This window comes from Lepeophtheirus salmonis, chromosome 2, assembly GCF_016086655.4.
Source record: "Lepeophtheirus salmonis chromosome 2, UVic_Lsal_1.4, whole genome shotgun sequence".
Lineage (NCBI taxonomy): Eukaryota > Metazoa > Arthropoda > Copepoda > Siphonostomatoida > Caligidae > Lepeophtheirus > Lepeophtheirus salmonis.
In genome coordinates this window covers 33,918,431-33,940,234 of record NC_052132.2, presented here as the reverse complement: position 1 = coordinate 33,940,234, position 21,804 = coordinate 33,918,431, and the positions used below count along the sequence as shown (strand labels likewise).

The following is a 21,804-nucleotide window of genomic DNA, read 5'->3' as shown; positions in this document are numbered from 1 at the left end:
TGTGAAGGCACACCATCCTGCTGGAACATCTCGTTCATGTCCGTGTAATTGGTCTGTACCTATGGAAACAATGCCATCTCAGTTGGTTTCTTGCCAGCGTCCATTAGTGTGAGTACCAAAATTGATTGGTCACGTTCAGATAGCATTTTCTCGGTTTGTAAGACAATCAGGAAGATTTAGTTTTTGTTTTTTTTTAAATATTTGACGGGAATAATTTTACCACATTCACAAAAACCTTGATATACGTAGCAAAAACGCTATGTAAAGATTCGTTTCCCCGCACCCGGTAGTAGAGAACACTATGTTTGGTATATTGGAAAAGAATCTTCCAAAAATCTATTTCATTTCCAAGGTGTCAAAAAAAAAAATCGATTACATATATACATAAATATTAGGGTTGCAACTCGGTTCGAAACCGTCTCCGTCTTAAAATTTCGTTTTTGTAAACAGGTAACACGTAAAAAAACTAAAAACTTTAGCACTGGATCAATACACATTTTTTTATAGACCGGATTTTACATCGAGACCAGTCCAAAATTAGGTTGGACGTAATTTATTTAAAATTTGATTATGAGCCTGTTTAGAAAGGGGAAATATTCCATCCTACAACCATAATTTTTCAAATATCTAAAGGAATTATAGCCATATAATTTCTCTAGACTAGGGATGTCTAACTTTTTAATATAATTGTCACTTGGAGTATTTTAATGGAACACAGAACCTATTAAATTAGAATTCATCAAAAATGGCTTCATATAACAAAACTATTAAATACATATTTATTTCTAATTTATGGCAGATCTTATTTGTCAAGGGCAAACTGCTTCAAAAAAGACCAATCTGGCAACCCTGTTCAGGGGCGTCAACATGATTATATTTGGGGGCTTGGTTTTTTGGAATTTTTGAAAAACTAAAATTTTGCTCTACTTTTTTTTAGTAAAGAAAACTCAGAGATAATATTTTTTTTCTCTATTTTCTCACTAGTTTATTTTTCCAAGAGACAATTTTTCAAAAAAAATTATATTTGTGGAGTAATATGCGCGCTCTACGCGTTTAGATGATATTGTGACGATTTTGCCAAAAAATATTAGGTAAAGTGAGAATAGCTAGTGGGTCGATCTTATAGGTTAAGAAGATCGCAATGCATCCCCCGGTCCGCAGATTGGACATCTTTTGTTTATAGCTTATAAGTGTAATATTCAAGACGACACTTATCCAAGATGAAGACTTAAAGGGATCAGAGCCGTAAGAAAAAACAAAAATATATCTTGTTTAGAAAATGAAAATCTTGATATTATTACTTCGGTGATTTTGGACAACATTAAAGAATTGATCTCCGGGCTTAACTTATGGTATTCCCCTGAATCTTGATCTAGCTGTGGCTGATGGGCACACTTCAAGGTTCTGTTATATATGAGGAATTTTTACAAGGAAACGGATTTAAAAAAAAAATTGTATGTGGTATTCTGTAAGTACAGTAAACCAGCTTAGAAATGAAATCTGTTACTCAATTCAAATCTGAGTTTAGAAGCCTTAAAAATGAAGAAATTAGCATTTTGATGAATATTTGATTCGCAATATCTTGTAAACAAGTATAGTACATTGTTGAAAAGCTATCAGTTAGCTTAACAAAATTATGTTATACATATTTTTTTATAAAAAAATATGTATAACATAAATTCATGGAAATACGAAAAAGGGTTTTATATATAAAAATCTTAACGTCACTTATATAGTTAAAGAAAGTTTCATCGAACCAAACCTTTTATATGAAAATATAACAAATGTTCAAAAATACAATGTAAATGGAGATAGGATTTGTATTCATCAAACAAGAATTGATAATTCCATGAATTTTGCTCCCTACATTAAGAAAAGTTTAGTGACCACTCCGCCATTGGGGCTAGTCAGAAATTTTGGAGGTGACGTCATCACTGCTGCAATTTTTAATATGTAATGGCATAACATGACATACCATTTCTAATATTAATTATCTGTTAAATACGTCAGTATCCCGAAATCACCCTAGTTACACCATTCTGAACAATCCTAATAAATATATTTATATATTTATTTACATATAACTACTAGAAAATTTTGGTCGTTGAACGAAAGGAAATTCTACCTACATATGTCTAAAGAATCAGCTCTTATCATACGTAAACTATTTGGTAAGTATTCAGGAACTTTGTAGCATGGCCTTACTTAGAAACAACTAAAAACTTGGCATATCAATAACAGGTTAAAAGATATAAAAGAAAAGGATAGATTATTACGTGTATTAGACTATTATCTCTTTGTTGCTAACTCACTTCTTGAGAGAGAGAGAGGGAGAGAAGTCCCAGAGTGAAATGAATGTCAGGAAACAATATATGTAATATCCCAATATCTGAAAGAGGTAAAAGAGCGGCAATATTTGACAAGCTGTATCGAATGAACATTTAAATAGTAGTATCATCCTGGCTATAGCTATAAATTATCATACGGGGTGGTCCATTGAAATCTGAACACTACCTCATTCAATAATTGATGAAGGTTGAGTGATTGATATTAATTCATATTTCGATATATTAAAGCATAAACAATTAGTTACAAAACAAAACAAACCGGAACTCTCTAGCACACCTAAAGGTTGAGAAAATGACACGTGAAGTTGATTTACGAATTTCTGTTCCCGCACTACAAGAAGTTGAGCGTCTCGGGGACCACTATTTACGCCGTCAGCAATTGCGAAACGTTGAAGAAGAAGAATGGCTTTTTCAAAAAGGTCAAACTGGACGCGGAGCAATGAAAAAAAGGACCAGGCCCATCCCCTCAAGTCCATGAGAGCTCATGCGCTAAATCTCTCACCAGACTGTCCAAAGAGCTATTAAAAAAGTGGGTGGAAAGAGCCTTGCGGGGTTTGAAGAGGCCACTTTTGACGCCAGCAATGAAAGAAAACTATCTACTGTGTTGCAAGTCCCTTTTGAATTAGTCATTTGAGTTCTTTTGAAATCTTTTTTGATACTATTAGTCCCTACAGCTCTGACGTCGACTACACATCTGCATTGGGTGTCAGGCCTTCTGCCGCCTGGAAGCCATCATTTACGCTACATTAATGATTAAGGGAGCTCAGAATATTAATTTTGTTAAATTCTATTATTAATTAATAAATTATTGGTTGATGAATTTAAAAAAGTGTTCATTGGCGATTTCATTGGACCACTCGGTACTTATCTCTCCCACGCAAGTGAACATGTTATGAGAAAAAAAACTGCACACCTGCAGAAATGTATTTGACGTATGATGCCCCAGGATGTTTATTGGATCTAGGGGAGACTGGGAGAGTTTTTTTATATATAGAAACATTCCCTCTTGATCTGTTCCATTTGAAATTCAGCTTAGACCCATTCTTTAAATGAATAGTGGATGACATCAGGGGTATTTCAAAATGGTGAACATGGGGCAAATTATGTAATATGAAGTTAAATGCGTTTAGTGTTGTGTCAGTCTTTATTTATTCGGTCCAGTCCAGTTTTAGGACCGGTCCTATCAGCCCTTTGGGAATGGTCCTTAAGACTCTTGGTCCTTCACTGATTAGTTTTCTAGATCGCAGAATTCCACTCTCATTAGGTCCTTCAGGCCTCAGTTCTCTCTAAATAAAAGTGTTTGATGTGAAATGTAAACATATGAAATAATCAAGAAGTATAAACAATTACGAGGGAAACAATTGCAGTATCACATGTTGGACAACTTGTTCTCTTTGTATTGAGCGTTCAAATGTTATCTCATATTTCCCCTCACTCGCTTAGTTTTGAATTTTAATAGAGTTACAAATATTAACTGATCGCAAAATAGTCCATAATTCTAATCTTATCAGTTAGAGTAAAAAAAGAAAATAAATAAATAAAGGAAAAATTGAGTACGTATAAGTTATTACACAAAAATATTCTTCCTCTAAAAAAATACTTTTATCCTTCAAATTCATAAAATGAGTCAATTAATATCTTGAAGAAAAGTTGACAAATTCGATTGCTTTAACAATAATCTGCATTATATTTACCTTTGCAACAAAGTTAAACCGTGATTATGTATGTTTATGTCTTTGTTACCTCTGGCAATAATGTACAGGAGGATATTACCTAGAACCGGAAGGAACAATTTGTGACCATTGGTTCACCGCCTCTCGAAATTATTAGGTAGTGTCTAACCATAAAGACACAATTTAGACTAATTACCTCCGCACACAAAGTTGAATGATTATATTTTTGGTCTCTCTTTGTTTGTTTATTAGTCATCAGGCTTACGGCAAAAGCTACAGGTTGATTTTGATCAAACATGGTGCGAAGATTATATATGGTCACAGTAAGAGGTCATTAAGTTTTGAGAGGTCAAGTTAACACAAAACGTTTAAAATTGCATAATTAAGAATAACTGAGGAGCAAAGATTTAGCCCATTGTCGTTTCAAATTGTGATGTAAATTCAGGGACGTCCGCAGCTTTTTTATTTCTGGACTAAAAATGAAATTTTTTGGAAAATAAAAAATGTATACTTATATTTTAAATATAAAATTTAAAAAAAAAAATCAAATATTCAAATTTCAAAAATCTATAGCTATTCACAAAAAATTTCAAAAATCTATAGCTATTCTTAAAAAAATCAAATTTTTTAGAAAAAAATTTGTAAGATTAAATTTCAAATATAAAGTTTTTTGAAAATATATTTCTAAGATTAAATTTTACATAAAAAAAAATTTTTCGAAGAAAAATTAAAATATCCAAATATCCACTTCACAAAAAAATCCATAGTTGTACACAAAAACTTAAAATTCAAATATATAATTTTTCGGAGAAAAATTTCAAAAGTCCATAGCTATTCACAAAAAATTAAATTTTTGTGATTTTTAAAAAAAAATCAATGTCTATTCACAAAACAAGTAATATTTTTGTAAAAAATTTCAAAAATCTAAATCTGTTTTCAAAAAATTCCTAAAATTAAATTACAAATATAACATTTTTTGAAAAAAAAAAAATCAAAAATTAAAATTTTTCAGAGTAAAATTTCAAAAATCTATAGCTATTCACGACAATTAAATTTTTTAAGAAAACAATTGAAAAATTCAATTAAGTTTCAAATAGTAAAATATCTAGTAAGAATCTAACTTTCTTTTTTTTGTATGTGAGGGGGAAGTTTATAGTCCTGCAGACGCTCCTGAAATGTTGCGTCTGTAGCTTTTTTTTTTTTTTTTAAAGGGCTTGAGGTAACCAACTGTTCCTGGTCTCCCCTACATACATAAATCTTATTCATTCTTAGGTATTCAGTTATGTATAAAGAATCTAGTTAATGTGTATGTAATTTATGCAAAAATTATTTTCTGTTAGGTTAAGATAGATAAATACTTATTATTCATTTGAATTTAATTATAGTGAGGTTTGCATATGTACAAACTATGAATATTCTAGGGTTTCTCATTTCCCGGGAAGTTGTATTTGAGCAGGATGCCGGGAAATAATAAATAAAGTGAAATTTAAGTATAATTATTTTTACAACTTTCCAAAGAAATAGTCCATTTTAAGCCAGTCTTAGACATATTATACTCTCAATTCTCATTTTATCATTATCAGTAATAGAAGGCAATTAATTGCCACTTTTTTAAATTCTGTAATCCGATCCGACCCGAAAAAAAAAAATATGAATACTAAGTAATGAATGTGCTAATACTTTGGTAACGCTGGAGGTTATCCGAGTATAATTTTGGAATATACAACGTGTCCATAGATTTTTTTATAAAAAAATCATCTGAAATATCATACTGCTTTAAAAACGCATATTAATTATCAGTGATCCATAAAATCCATGTCCTGCCGTGATTCAAAACAAAAGAAAGTGAAAATGAATGCGGTAATTCTTAAAATTTGGAGAATATTTGGGAAGAAAGCAACTTAGTTGTCATGACGTTATATGTGTGGCGATAATATAAAAAAAGTTTAGAATTTTGTAGATGAAAGAGAGAAGAACGCAATAATATAATTTCCCAAATACAATATTAAACCACTGAAAAACTGTTAAATTTTTACATGAACATATTATATAAAAGATTAAATCAATTTGATTCTGGTGTATTTAAACTTTAAATTGAATTTTGATATCATTAATAGAATCAATTTCAGTTGGTGAATCATGTTCTTAATCCCTTTCTTATTTTAGTTATTCTCCCAACGTGACTACTTAACACTCTTATTTAAAAATAATTTTCACGTCATGACGTCTCAGTATCTTTTATTGTGAGTGTAATCAAATAATTAATATTTATCAGGTTCAGTTAACCTGATAAACTGTGGTTATTGAGGAGTTTATCACTTTTTTGAATTAATATAAATTATTATATGGATACGTTTATCATACTGTTGCAATATTAATAAAAAGTATCCCAGCTTGCTTTTATGTTATTGCCACACATTAGATCAGCTGCAAGCAGCTGTGATAGGAAGGAAATAAACACAAATCCCCTTACGTATCCCTATAGCTAGGATTGGGCATCGAGCGAGTGCGAGGAAAAGGCGGGAGCGAGACATATGGTACTATTGATTAAAGTTATGGTTTGGGGGATAGAATATCACGTGATTCTACTATAGCTAGGAAATAGACTGGAATGACTCCGATCCCAACTCTCAATTCTACTTTGAGTTCAACAAGGACCTACGCTTAACACTCACGAAACCTACATTTTTACTCTCCGTCTTTCATTTAGGGATTACTTTATTCATAGATGTTCTGTCTACAAGAATGATATATATATAATTACAACAGCATTGGAAGTTAAAAAAAGAATATTAAAAGATTACCAACTGAAAAAAAAAAACGCTTCTGTAAATTATATAATGGTGATGTCATCATCGGAGCCTGCATGGTATTATTATTATTTTTTTTTTTGGGGGGGGGCAGAAGCTTCTTTTGAAAAGTTTCAAAAGGATATTTTCTCTTTTATAAATACAAAATTGAACAAATCGGGGTTTTTTCCCCCAAGAAACAAATAAATAATTTTTTAAAGTTAAACCTTTTGGAAGAAACTAAAAAGAAACTTCTCTTTTTTTAAACCCTTGATCTCGCTAGGGATCTTCAATACGAATGCTCCATATCTTTCCACTGCTGAAAATTAAAATAGCACAAATATCCTTGGGTTATCCGTCAGTTATATTCAATTGCTAGGTAGCTCTTAACATTTAATAAAGCATTCTCTATCGACTAAATGAATGTATTTTTCTGAAATTTGTCATTTTTACGCACAAAAGATGGTTCTGGTAACTTTTTTTTTTTTTTTTTTTTGTCTTCACGGTCTTTAAATAGTATTTTTTCAAGAGGAATTTTGTGACTAACAAACGACTATTTAATGAAAAAATATACAAAATAAAGACCGTAAAATTTGTAGAATTCTTCTGGATATATGTTGGTATGTATCTTGGCACACTTTAAAAAAAAAGTTCTAACTTTTAAAGATGAAAAAAAGAAGAAAGACAAAACTAATTAAGATTTTTGACATTAATGTTATAGTTGAGCAAACGACAGTTCAACTAGAATATTTTTCCATCACTTCTTCATAATCTCCTTTTTAAAGAAGTGAGCTAAGATCACTTACAGCGATAATAATTTAATATTATTTTTTTCTAAAGTAGAAGAATTCAGAATTAAATTTTTTAAATTTCTTAATGTCCGGGCAAACCTACTCAAGTATAATATTAAATAAAAAATATTTCATTGAATAAGTTGAATGTGGTATTTCCGTAAAATTGAAACATTTTGCCCAAACTTATCCTAGGTATAAAATCCCGTGAAATCCCAGGAAAACGGTATACTGGGATCCAAAAAGAGAGAGAGAGAATCCCTAAGTATGTACTTCATAGACAGGCAATCACGCTTCCTTCTCATAAATACGTAATTGATTTTTAAGTATGGGTAGATTTTCCTTGGAATAATTTTTTATAATATTTTTTTTTATCCGTCTTGTTTTGCATGTCTTTTAATGCGTAAGAGGTAGTAGCATTTGCAAATTCATATCCAAGTAGGAAATATATATGTTTGTATGTAGGCCTAATTATATGAGCATAAGGAATAATTTTTCATGTTCTATATATAGGTATATACATAAATATATATCCTTCGTGAGTATGCATAGAGACCTACAATATATATATGTATATATATTAGTGATGGGAAGATAACAGAAAAAAAATCCGATACCGATGCCGATTCTTTAATATTTTAAATAATAGTTAAAAAATACAATTTTGCAATAAGGGGTCCATAAGATTATATATATATATTTTTTTTTTTTTTTTTTTTGCAGTTTTAAAAAAAATCCAAAGTAAAAAATTTCAATTTTTTTCCCCAATTATACAATTCGATACATTAATTGTATTCAACAATCTCGAACTATTCACAAAAAAATTTTGGAAAACAAATTCTAAAAACCCATCGCTATTTTAAAAAATTAAATTTTTTTCGAATTTTTTTTTTTCAAAACCTACAGCTGCTTACAAAAAAATAAATTTTTTAGGGAAAAATTTCCAAAAGCGAGGGTTGTTTTACAAAAAATAAAATTTATTAATATTCAGTTGTAATTAAAAATATTTCAAAAATCTCCAGATGTTCTCCAAAAAAATTAATTTTTTCGAAAAATATTTCAAAAATTCCATTTCAAATATAAATTTTTTTGAAAAAAAAATTCAAATATCTGTTGTTTTTTTTAAAATTTTTTCAAAAATACAATGTTATTGACAGAAAAATAATTTTATTGAAACAAAAATAGAAAAATTCAATAAGATATGTTATTTTTTGGAAAAAATAACAAATATTAAATTTTCTCGTGAAAAGCAAGAATTCCTTCATTTTGAGGGGGGAGGTATTTTTTTTCTTAATAGCAGTAATAAAATAGAATTGGCATCGCAGATTAAACATTATTTTCGCCTGATTCTCCGATTCATTTTCCCATCACTAATATATATATATTCAACAGTAACCTTGATATCGACAACATGAGTAATTTTTCTTCCCATTTTATCAATAAATATGTATAATTTATAATACATAATGAATAATAGCCCAAAAGGGGACCCCCCTCTTAAGTGGAAAGCATTTATGTTACCTTTAATATATTTATGTTTTTATTTTAGAGAGCAATAAATCAGGGACTCTTATCCACAAAGAAACTATTTCCACAAATCATTCTACAAGAAAGTAATTTATCTGAAGAAGAGGATCAAACGCAGCTCCATTCCCAATGCATTATCGAATCCTTTCAAGAACTTGGAGCAGAGCAGATCATTGAAGAGTTTGCTCAATCTATTCGACTATCCAATTCCGTTCTGAGTCAAAAAGTTGAGATGATTAATCTCAAAGAGGATGCAGGAAGGATTCAGTAAGTTGGGGTATTATTATCTTATCTAGTTATTAGTGATGAACGGATTGTTTTTTTTTTGGAGCTTTTGGGTTCCTCATCTTTTTAAATGATGTATCTACAACGATATTTCTCTAATTTTACTACCATGTTAGTAAATTTGACAGAAACACATATTAATAATCAATTATTTCTTTCAATTTAAGTTAAGAAAATTTTATAGAAACCTTTTCACTCATGATGAAATTACCGTCTTATTTTTATTTTTTTATTGTGACGTAACATTTTTAATTAGAACACTTTATTTCCATTAGTGTTGGATCGGTCCTAGGACTGATTTTTTAATCAGATCAGTCTAATGTTTTTTATGATTCAGCGGTCCTAAGGACCGATTATTCGTTCTTACGGTTCTACCTATATTTTCTTCACTCCTAACAAGGATGGAAGAATATAAAATTTTACAAAAAGGAGGAATAGAATGAGTGCTAGATAGAATATATAATCTTAACAGGAATCCTTTCGTCCTTTACAGTTACCTTAAAGGACCGGTTCTATGACTGAAAATTTTTATCAGGACCGGACTGATAGAAATGCAGTCTTTTATTTTTTTTAGAGCGATCCCATACTAATATCTGTACAATTTATGTAAAACTTGTCACAGAAATAGCAGAAATAATACTCTCGACAGTTGCGTTACATCTTATTCAAGGTTACCTTTTTATATTTTGAAAAAAAAATTGTGAAAATATTGAACACGTGGCATAGAAGCTTGTTGAAGAATGGATTTCCATGAGTTTCTGGCCTACTGTGTGAGTCATGGAATGATGACACTTGTTTAGCTAAAATATTACATTAAAAATGTTTAAATATTATCAACCATGTTATGAGCAAGTTGATTTTTGTTCGAACTACGGGTTGAATATAGACAGTCTGACCTGACTTGCAGGTCTCGTGAGCTACAAATAAACCGGCATATTACTAGTCTACAGGGGTATGTAGCCGCACCCCCATTAAAAACTACCCATTAATACGCAACCCCTCCCAGATAATAGTTTCCACGTCTTTGGTAGTATGTATGTATCGAATTATTTGATATCAAATGCATTTAGTCAATCTTTGGTATGTGCGTGTTTGAGTTGGGGATGACTCATCATTTCTTTGTCAAATATTTGCTTTAAATGATAAAAAAGTAAAAAAAAAAAAAAAAACATCAGCATGGTAGATCTAGAAGAGAGAAAGGCCTCGTAGAGGGCTTTCTTTTCTATCAAAAATGACATTGAAAAACATTCTATGTAACTTGTATATATTTTGTAGTAAATGTTTATTTCCTTTCAACCTTTATATTAGTGGTGTTACGATACGCATAGTTTGGGTACCAATATAGGCATCCTTATTTCGGTACTATGCAGTACTTTTGCGACTAAACATTTTCTTGTATAATAAATAAATAATTTATAAGGGTCATAAAAAAGATCCGAAGGGATTTTCCCGATCTTAAAATACTTATAAAGTTCTATTTGTCTTGACGTCGACATAAACAGTTGACTTCTCTGGTTATTCCACGTGGATTGACCTAGCTCACAAACACAAAATTGTATACTAAATTTGATTGTTGATTTGTAATTTGATTATCAGTGTTTTTAACTTATTATTAAGTTTTCTGCTAACTACCAACTGATTCTGGGCTTTTTTTGGTTCTTATCAGAGGAGAGGTTGTGGAATTGAATACAAGTATTGTAATTATAATTATTTTGGCAATACCTATCAGTAAAAATGTAACCTTAATCCGGATTCTATTTTGTGTAGTCCTAACTTTGTGTAAACTGCTCCAAAAATTGAGGAAAATATCCGTCTAATATTGGTTTTTGATCTACTCGAATATTTACGTCTAAAGATCCGATAAATTTGTCCTATCATTAGTAGGAGCTAGCTCAGTTTAGTTTTGTCACATATTTGAGGGGATTAGGTCATTTACAGGCCAATTTTATATTGGAAATAGTGGATCTGCTCGTATCTCAGTCCTTGTATAGGAGTATTGAACAATACTACCATGTATACACATATGTATTTCATTCTCATTTGACATTGGAATTATGAAGAGTTTGTTAGGGTTTGTCAACCGCACTTGCTGTATGTGTTTACAACAAGGGGAGGGTTCTCACACTTGGAAACAAACATTTTTTATAGAACAACTACATATCCAAACACCCCTTATTTATACAAGGAACACATTTTTTTTGTGTATATATATAATATACACAAAATGAGTAAATATTTATCTATTTTGACATATTAGGTAGAACAAACCACTTATTGGTTATAGGTTGATTTTCATAACTATAAACTTATGTAGGCTGTATGTAAAGTCAATATTTAACGACTCATTTTATTCAAACATATTTAAACAACATACTTTAAATATTATATCAAAATACGTATAACGAATGAGCTTAAAAGTCTCGGCCTTAACAAGGAAAACACTTTTTTGTTTCCCTTCAAAACTGTTTTTATGTTTTTTTAATTATTATATTGTATTCACTTTATAGAGCAGAGTCCTCATAACACATTTTTAAGGTATTGCTTAGTTTGAATTTTTTTGGAAATAACAAAAGTATCGTACCTTTTAGCACAATAACTCACAAACGAAAGGACAAATTGTCATGCCGTTTTGACAGCTGTCTTCGAAGGCAGGTCCACACTGAAAATGGGGTGTATTAAAATAAAAAATATCGTTGTCATTGCGTGAAGCCCGTGAGTTTTCTAGCCATGTGTTGTAGAGGCCTGTTATCAATTACCGTCACATCAAAAATGACTCATACTTCCTTTAGAAGGAATAAGAGTTTAAGGAGTATATTAAATTGGATAGATAGTCGATGGGATACATATTCCAAATATTAAGAATTTATTCAATATCCCCTTATTTGGCATGGACCAGAGGATTAAGCTCATTTGTTTAATGCGTGCTCAGAATTTTCTGATTTTTTGAATTTATAGTTCTTGTCCATTTGTAAGAATATATATTTTTTATTTTGTTTTAAATCTAGATTTTTTATAATTCAAATTAACTGTGGGAAGGTTGGAAAAAAAAAAGCTTTCTATTCAAAACCTCTATGGATAGATGTACAATTTTTCAAAAAACATGTGGTTTTGGCACTTTTCAATGAGGACACACGTTTGCAACGTTGGAAAGTCATCAATTTGAATATTTTTTCTGTTTAAGGATTTCATTGATTATATATTTGTAATTGCATCCATTGAGTTTTTGAGCAACAAAAGTGTCAAAAATCCAGGATTCCAAAAATCATGATACGTGTGGAATTCTAGGTTTAACCATAAAAGTAGCTGACATCCAGAGTTTCGTCCGGAATATCTTCCCAATTAGCAGCTGTCATAAGGGAATCCCTCTAAATCTTTGAGCCTTCCTCTTTATCATATACTCTACATGGCAAATCCAGAGGGTTGTAATCATTAGAAAGATGATTGCAAAAATGCTTAAAGTTGGGCACACACCAGCAGACCAAGGCAATTTTGATTCTGTGGCCTGATGCTTCATCTTTTTGTCAGCATATTAAGGTTTCTGAATACTCCTTTTGGATCCATGACACTACCTTAGTCTTATAAAAGACCAAGCTGGTGTTCTTTTGATCTTAACCTCAATATGAATACGGAAAATAGGCACATTTTGTCATTTTAGCCCGCCCATTACAAGATGAAAGCCAGTTGGTTTTCAAAGTGTGTTTATTGTAAGTAACAAATGTGAACTTTTCCCCCTAAACCTCGAAAAGTTCTAGGAATCGAAAGAAAAGATCGAACATTTACGGTTAATATAATTTTATCAAAAATCTAAACTAACTCATTGAGGATATATGTATTTGAGATCATATTGTAAGGTTCCTTACAATAGAGATAGATGCTCTGTACTACTGTTGAGTGATCTATAATGAGAGATGAGATCTGTGTAAGAGTGCAAGGAGAAGGCGGGAGCGAGGCATATGGTACTACTTAATTAAGACTCTAGTTAGTATTAACTCCCCGTTACATTTAATTTTGAAGGGAGAAAATGAATTATTACTATAAAGAGGAGAACCTTCTACACTTCAAATAGCCATTGTGGAGGGAAAGTATTAAAATTATATTTAAATTCAAATATATATATATTTTATTATGCTTTTTTTAAACAATTTACACCAAAGATAGCGAGAATGCATACTTCAAAGGGAGAACTGAACACCACGAAGACCAGTTAAATAATGAATAAAAAAGAACATACACAACAACCGTTAAACTTAGTTTTTCTTTACAAAGATCCCTTCTTTATCTATAATATAAATTTTATTACATTGAAATTTAATCATACAAGATCATGAAAATTCTAGTTATTTATTCATTAACTAATATTATTATTTTGTCTATATTTTAAAATTCCTAAACTAAGCTCGATATTTGATAAATGTTGCAATCAAATGTATTTTGTGGAAAAATATAAATTTAAATATAGAAGTTATATTCAACCAGCTTCGAAGTAATTGAGCCAAAAATTAAAAATCCTTTCAACTATACCCCGTTTTACCTACATTGATATAATTCACTTAGTATATAGGTAGAGCAAATAATATATATGATAAACTTTTGACGTGATGACTTGCCAAAAACTACTTTTTAAATTTCACATATATTTATTCAGAGTGAACAAAATCCCCCTATTTATATAAGATTTTAGTTCTTCATATAATTTATGACTGTGATTTTCCTTATTTCCTTTTATTATTTATCATTGAGGATCCTAGAGATTGAGATACAGTAGAACCTTGGAATTCAAAAGCCTCAGTACTCAATATATTCAAAGTTTGATGCAAATGGGCAAGAAAATTTGAGCAGCTCGAACAAAACTTAGGAATCTAACCTTACTCATGTGACATTTTTTAGAGGAAAAACACAGTTTAGCAATTAGAAAAGGAAAAATGGTTGTAGAGTGACTTTTTTTCTTTTTTGTTCATTATTAAATCAATTAATCGTGAAATAAACTTCACCTTCTGAAGTAAGCATTCTCGTATATTTTTGGTTTGAATGCTTTAAAAAAGCCTCCATAATAAAATGGAAATTCATGAATTTAAATGAAATCTAATTTTTAGTACATAGAATGCTGAAATATCCTACAAATCTTGATTCAACAATAACAAATGACTTTAATAATAATAAAAAATTAACATCTGCATCAAATACCACTTTAAACCAATGATACCCACAGATATTTGATTCAAAGTAATACGTATATACTCAAAGTCCCTGAAAATGACTAGATTTGTCCAATTATTATTTTATTGATCGATTAAGGACAAGAGAAATAGGATAATTAGAGAAAGGAATCTTGTTCCTATCACTGATATTTATTAATTTATCGTCTACAACAGTGGTTCCCAAACTTTTTTTGAGTTTGAGTTTTAAAATATGTTGCTAAGCAATGTGCAGCCTCTGATTGAGAGATGATTATAAAGTCCATTGTTTGCGAATAAATAACTTAACGGTGAAATTAACTCCATTAAGTTCAAACCAGAGGCGAGTAATATAAGATATTTAACTATGTTGATCAAAAATAAAGTTTTTAATTCTACATATATTGAGAATTATTTGAAAAAATAAGAAATACAACGAAAAAATAATGGAATATATATTAGTATAAAATCTGCGATATACTCGTGCAAATGCGTTTATAAACGAATCGTGGTTCTAATGCAACGGTAATGCACTGTGTATTATGCTGAGTGGGTCTATTCTAGGTTTAATTTGAGACATTTTAAAATATAGATTTAATATTTTCCATGCACTAATGCTATTTTAAGCAGTTATTCACTTTCTCCCACGCAAATTCATAATATATAACAGACAGCTGATATTAAAAAGAGTTTTAATTCAGTAATACCATATGTACTGCTCCCGCCTTCTCCTCGCACTCTTAAAATAATTCAATCTCTATTAATAGGTCGTCATGTTTTCTTCCCTCTGAATGAAGAATTATCGCCTTCTGGTGTGAAAATTGTCTCACAAATGCGTTATTAAAAAAAAGCATTATATCAATGTTAAAATATAATTTTTACAATACTTTTCCTGCACTTAGGTTATAGTAAATGTAGAAGGTTCAACACTCTTTATAGCAGTAACTCATTGGGATTTTCAGTGGAGGTTTGCTGCTTTACCGAGCGCGCATTCCAGTATTCTGTGTAATTTATAGCCTTTGATGCATGTTGATGGATCCTGGTATAACTCAAGAATCTAGCGAGGAAAATAGATTTATTTATCTACTTAATATACAACAACATAATATATTTTGTCACTTTCCATGTTTTGAAACTCCTTAAGATATTCTATATTTTACTTATTCATATATATTTTACATAGTGTTATAAGCCAAGGGATAAACAAACGTTTGTATGATATATTTATATAGTATATTCAATTACAACTTGAGTAACAAGCACTTCTATTAATACACATCTAACTCTAAGCAATGCAAGTTATTATTATAATACCTATGTGTATCTTTGCTTCTTTTTTTCATTTAAAAAAAAGCAAAGATAATGGTGAGGAGAAAAGAGTCGAGACAATGAACAACTCTTACTTCGAAATACAGCTATCTATTATAATTGTAAGATAGGGGCCTCTGCAGCTTTATATTTGTGGAGAGGGGCTTGGTTTTTTAATTAAAAAAATCAAAATTTTGTTCTAAAAAATTGAAAAATCCACAGGTAAATTCAAGATAATTAATTTTTGGTGAAACAAATTTTAAATAACCAGAAAAAAAATTGAAAAATCCATAGATATTAACGAAAAATGTCACAAATTCACATCTGTTCACAAAATAAATTAAATTTCATATATTACATTTTTTCAAAAATCCATAGCTATTAACAAAAAAATTCAAAAATTGACAGCTGTTTACTAAGAAATTCAAAAATTAAATTTCATATATTCAATTTTTTGGAAAAAAACAATTTAAAATCCATACTTATTGACAAAAAATGAAATTTTTAGTATTACATTTTTACGAAAAAAAATTTCATAAATACATTTCTATTCAAAAATTAAGAGCTGTTCACAAAAGAGTTAGTTTTTTCGAAAAAAATTCAAAATCCATACCTATTCACCAAAAATGAAATTTCTAGTATAAGATTTTTCGAATTTTTTTTTTTTTCAAAGATCCATAGCTACCAAAAAAAATTATAGTTAAACGCAAAAATTCCTTTATTGGGAGAGGGATAATGCATCTCCAGCCACCCCCTGCGGACACCCCTGTAAGATCACATACAAAGAAGTTCCTTCATACTTTGAGATCTTCTGCAGCGTCTGTGATCATGGATATCAGATTATCAAAGTATTTATCCATGGAAATCCCTTTCGGAAGAGGCTCTAATAACTCCGGAAGGGAGTCGAGTGACTTATTCGATGAATATGCTTCCTCGTTATTGTAATTGTCATAGGTTTCAGTAGTGTCTTTAAAGGAAACGACTTTATGTGGCTTGCCAAGGCTCCCACTCCGAGTGGTAAGCGTTGAGGCCGGAGAGAGGGAGTAACAAGGTGAAGAGGCGCCACCGCCAGCATACCCTTCGGTATTGACTAGATGGTTCTGACTGCCTTTCAGGGAGGAAGAGCGGGCACTGCTCGCTACAGGGGACACATCTCTACTGCTATGTAGATCTCCTCGGGCATGGTTGTTGTATTGTCGTCGATGGAAGGAGGCTGTGGAGGGCAGAGGTTGTTGTTGATGAAGATTCTTTGGTGTGCTGTTGTTGAATAAGGGCTGAGAATGGATCCGGGAGTTGAGGGAATGTTGCCCAAAGGAGTGAGGTGTGTAGAAGCGTTTCTCAATTGTACGTGTGGTAATGGTTTTGGTCATTGTTTTACGAAGGGTTTCTGAGCTGCTGCAGCTGCTTAGGGGTCGACTCGGTGAGGAATCTCGATCATCGGAGTTAAAGGAACGAGAGCTCTCTGTAAAAAAAAATATAAGTACATTATTATTATTTTTTGAGGTTGTTTCAAAATGTCATCACCATATAAATCTTTCCTATCTTCCCCAAAGAAGAAGAGGTGGAAGGGAAGAGCTCTGATTTATGTGTGTGCCATATTTCATTTTTAGAGGTCTCTGTGTATGTAATGTTGTTCTAGCTATTTTTCAACTCTCTCTCTCTCTATTTGCTGTAATATATGTACGTGTATAAAAATAATTGTCTTTCTCCTTGAATGGCTCTAAAATAGGTATGTAATCCGTAAATGTTATGAGTAGAAATCCTTTATTTGGGAGCATACATTTTCTCAATTCAATGGTACATTGAAAATATGGGAATAGAAACGTCAAGAAAAGGAGGAGAAATGTCCTTTATATTGTGTTGTTGTTTTTTTACATCCCATCTTAACCTAGACCTGAATATTTTGAAGGCTGCCATCACCAATAATTATTTTAATTCCCCCTTCTGAAGGAATGGCATAAAAAAGAAGTTGACTATATTTTTCCCCCTTATTTTAACCACTTTATATTCCTCTAATATAATAATATCAATTCTGCATGATTATTCCAGGTCTATAGAATTCCTTGAGTAATGCGAAGGTGGTCTGAAATGTTTCCAACCTCAACGTGAAGATGGAATCACTTTTAAATGAAAGCTAATCACATCTATCTAGTATCTGATCAAAGTTACTCACCAAAGTTTCAGTCATTTTGGACGATCAGTTGTTATGTAACAGTTGTTTGTGTGAGTTGATGTGATTGTTTTTGTAAAAATGGATAAAGTCGAGTATCGAGCTGTCATTAAATATTTATTGTCCAAAATTGCTGAAACAGCTAGTCAGATCTATTTAGAATCTGTTGACACTTAATTACCAAAGTTTCAGCCATTTTGAACAACAAATATTGAATTACAGCTCGCTTTTGTCAATTTTCACAAACAAACTCACAGCAGCTCACTCAAACAACTGCTACAAAACGAGTCCAAAATGCCTGAAACTTTGGTGAGTAACTGGCAAAAGATGCTAGATAGATTGATTTAACTTTTATTTACGAGTGCTACTATCTTCATGTTGAGGTCAGACACTTTGCAAGACCACCTTCGTATGTATAGCTTCATTATTGGTGAGTCATTCATAGCTACTCCAACCAGGCCCCCTCCCCCCCCTAATAACAAAGCCCTTATAAGGCACATCACTATATTTCATACACAAAATTATTCTGGGTAATTATAAGGCTTTGTATTTAAATTTATGAGATATTTAAAAATGTAAACTATAGTTTGAGAACCTTGATTTGATCCATAAGACTTAATTTGAATCATATACATAAAATATATTCATTTCGAATGATTTACAAGTAATTAAGTGCTAATTTGCCTAAGTTTTAAGAAGAAGAATTTTTTCATAGAAGATATAGAATATAGAATTCTAGAGACCTGGAATAATCAAGCATATTTTTTATCCCACATGAGCAGAATATAAACGTAGCGACTAGTTGAAAAAAAGAGTCCGTGTCAAAGGTGTGAAAATCTATTGTGGAATGGGCATTTTAATAGAACAACACCGAAAAACAACATGGTAACCCTGACAATTTGAAGAATGTTTTTGAAGAGGGAAATAATAATACTCAGAACGTTTCATTAGATGAGCTACAATCAGCTATGTCAAGAGAGGAAGGAGAAAAAGATATAAACAAGGACATTTGCTGGAATGACTCCGATGTCGATCTCCAATTCTACTCTGAGTCCAACAAGGACTTACAATTATAACTCCACAACAAATCTCAAGACGGTTACTCACCGTCTTTTAGGGAGCATACACAAAAGTTCAAACAGGGTTTAGAATATAATTGAATCTATTTAGGAAAGGATATTCACTACTCAGGAATTAAATAATAATGACTACAACCAAAGAAAAGAAAATTCCTTCTTTATACTACCAAAATACAAATGAAGGGGCCGGCTAAAAAACACATCGAATTTACATCATTGGTCTCCCTCATTTTTTACGACATTCCTTCAAGAGGTGAAATAAAGAAAACAAACTAAGTTATATCTGTGATTATTCCATGTGTCTAGAATTCCATGATAAGGCCAATGTACAAAGTACTTAGACAAATAGGAAAGGTGTTACAATTGTGTACTTGTAAGGAACGCGGGTTAAAGGCGGTAAACCTTCCGAAAAACTTGCTTAGATATTTTGTTAATGTAATCCAGATTCAATTTTGAGACAAATCATTCTAGCTTGGTTTTGTATTGACAGGCCACATATATGATATACAACAAAGAGAGATGATAATAAAAGGATAAATGCACCCAAAAACCCTTCACTTCAACACACTCATTGTAATTATTATTTATTTTTTAAAACTACGCAATTATTACAATTTATTACTACTAATAATAAGGTTTGCGTACACACATAAGAGACTCAAGAGAGGGGCTTTTAAAAATGTATATATATGTAGACAAACAACTTAATGATAATTAGTAGTTTATAATAATAATAATAATAATTAGTAGAGTTATTGCTGGTTGACTCACCGGGTCTATCCTCGTTACTTCCTCCTCCGTTGGAATACCATGAATAGGGGGAGTAGGAAAGTGGAGTCGTGCTTCGACTCGCATCAATAAGCGAGGATATCTCAATCTTCTTCCTCGAATCCCCCGTTCGAAGCAGAATGAGCCAATTGATCATGTCGGTGCATCCTACTTGTCCCAAGACACGAATCAAAGTGCTTTGAGTATAAGTCTTTGGAGAGGCCCGTCTCCAAACACTCATAAATTCCTTGAGTTTCTGTTTATCAAACTTTTTCCTTTTGATGGAAATGTTTTGATCGATGGGAGGAATGCAGGGTTCTAGATGAAGACGGATGGCAAGTTCCTTCCATTTAGAGGCCACCTTTTCATCTCCCAATAGCCACTCTAGTATGTCGTCACTTATAGGACTATGATCATCATAGATACTCATTTTGTCTATTAAATGAATTGATTTACTCCAAATGAATCACCGTGAATCACTTGATAAAAAGCTGTACATCACCAAAGTATGGTATGAGAACGTGAACTGACTTTAAAAATGACTCTAGTCATGGAACTTAAAAATTATCTTTCATATAACTGAGAAACGCGGGCTTGGCGCACGCTTCTCTATTGATGATGACTCTCTTTTGCGTCCGCTTATCAAATGGGTATATACTTATATTAATACGTAGAGTAGGTCCACCGTAGACTATTACTTATCACTACTCTAAGATACTTCTACATATTTGGTGGATCCGAGGGATTGTAGAAGGAAAGCCCTCTTTATTTATTCGCATGTTGAAATTTGCGTAGTATGTGTCTCTCTTGAACGTAATGTGTAATGAAATCTATTATTCTATACATTTGTACTCGGATTCATTCATAAATAAATGATTCAAAAACCCTAATGATGTTATACTTCAGGGGTGTCCGCAGGATTTTATTTAGATTTTTTTTTCTGGGTGGTAAAAAAATTGAAAAATTAAATAGAAAAAAAAATTAAATTTTTATTTCAAAAGTCCACTGCTATTCACAAAAAATTTCAAAAATCCACAACTGTTGACCAAAAATTAAATTTTTTGAGAAAAAAATCCAAAATATAAAGTTTTTTGGAGAAAAAAATCCACAACTGTTGACCAAAAATTAAATTTTTTGAGAAAAAATCCAAAATATAAAGTTTTTTGGAGAAAAAAATCCAAAATCAATAGCTATTCAAAGAAAATTAAAAATTTTGGATAAAAATTTACAAAATTAAATTTTTGGAAAAAAATTAGATGAATTAAATTCATTCGATATTTAGGGGGACCTATAGCCACTCCAGCCCAACCCTAGGGGACGCTCCTGTATATATATATAAATGTTGGATGCAAGTTGAAGCTTATATAAGCTGATTGACCGACCATGATGCAATTTCTACGTCCCATTACGCTTTATTTAATTACATTAATAATATTGGACTTCGATATGGAAGTCTTAGAAATGTTGAGACCTCGGTCTTGTATTGAAATTCACTCTACAAGAAAGAATTCAGTCCTGATACAATTTTTTTTTTTTTTAGAAAAGATAATTTTGGCCTACGGACGAAATTTTAGTGTGAAATATCAGATTAACACCGGATCACAAAAAAAATAGTAAAAAAATCGCCCATTTTGGGGACTAAACAACAAAGTTTTAAAACCATGTACACTTTTTTATTAATATTAAGAAAAATAGTGAACTTGTTATTTGATGCCAAAATGGGACCAACAAATAAAAGTACAGAGTGCGAAGGGGAAATTTTCTGCGTTATTAAAATTAATTTTTTTTCGCGCTAATTAAGGTTTCAGGTGACATCACAAGCAATATTCAGTATTGTTTTGATTTGATCAAAATTGGACGAAAAATGAGTGAAATATAAATTAAAAAGGCAA

The 21,804-nt window shown here is 31.1% G+C and overlaps 2 protein-coding genes across 2 annotated transcripts in view; one reads left to right on the top strand and one right to left on the bottom strand.

The window, feature by feature from the left end:
• The window catches only part of LOC121113586 (uncharacterized), a 111,977-nt gene that overhangs the window by 44,488 nt on the left and 45,685 nt on the right, over nucleotides 1-21,804 (top strand). Inside the window, exon 3 of the mRNA XM_040707408.2 lies at nucleotides 9,151-9,395. Coding sequence (XP_040563342.1) covers nucleotides 9,151-9,395 — 245 coding nt within the window. The remainder of the gene's footprint in view (nucleotides 1-9,150; nucleotides 9,396-21,804) is intronic.
• On the bottom strand, nucleotides 15,715-21,224 carry LOC121113590 (uncharacterized). Its single transcript, XM_040707416.2, has 3 exons — nucleotides 21,142-21,224; nucleotides 19,916-21,023; nucleotides 15,715-17,357 (listed from the first exon to the last, which is right to left on the bottom strand). Exons 2-3 carry the CDS (start codon nucleotides 20,340-20,342, stop codon nucleotides 16,690-16,692), a joined length of 1,095 nt encoding a protein of 364 aa, XP_040563350.1. The 5' UTR covers nucleotides 20,343-21,023; nucleotides 21,142-21,224; the 3' UTR covers nucleotides 15,715-16,689.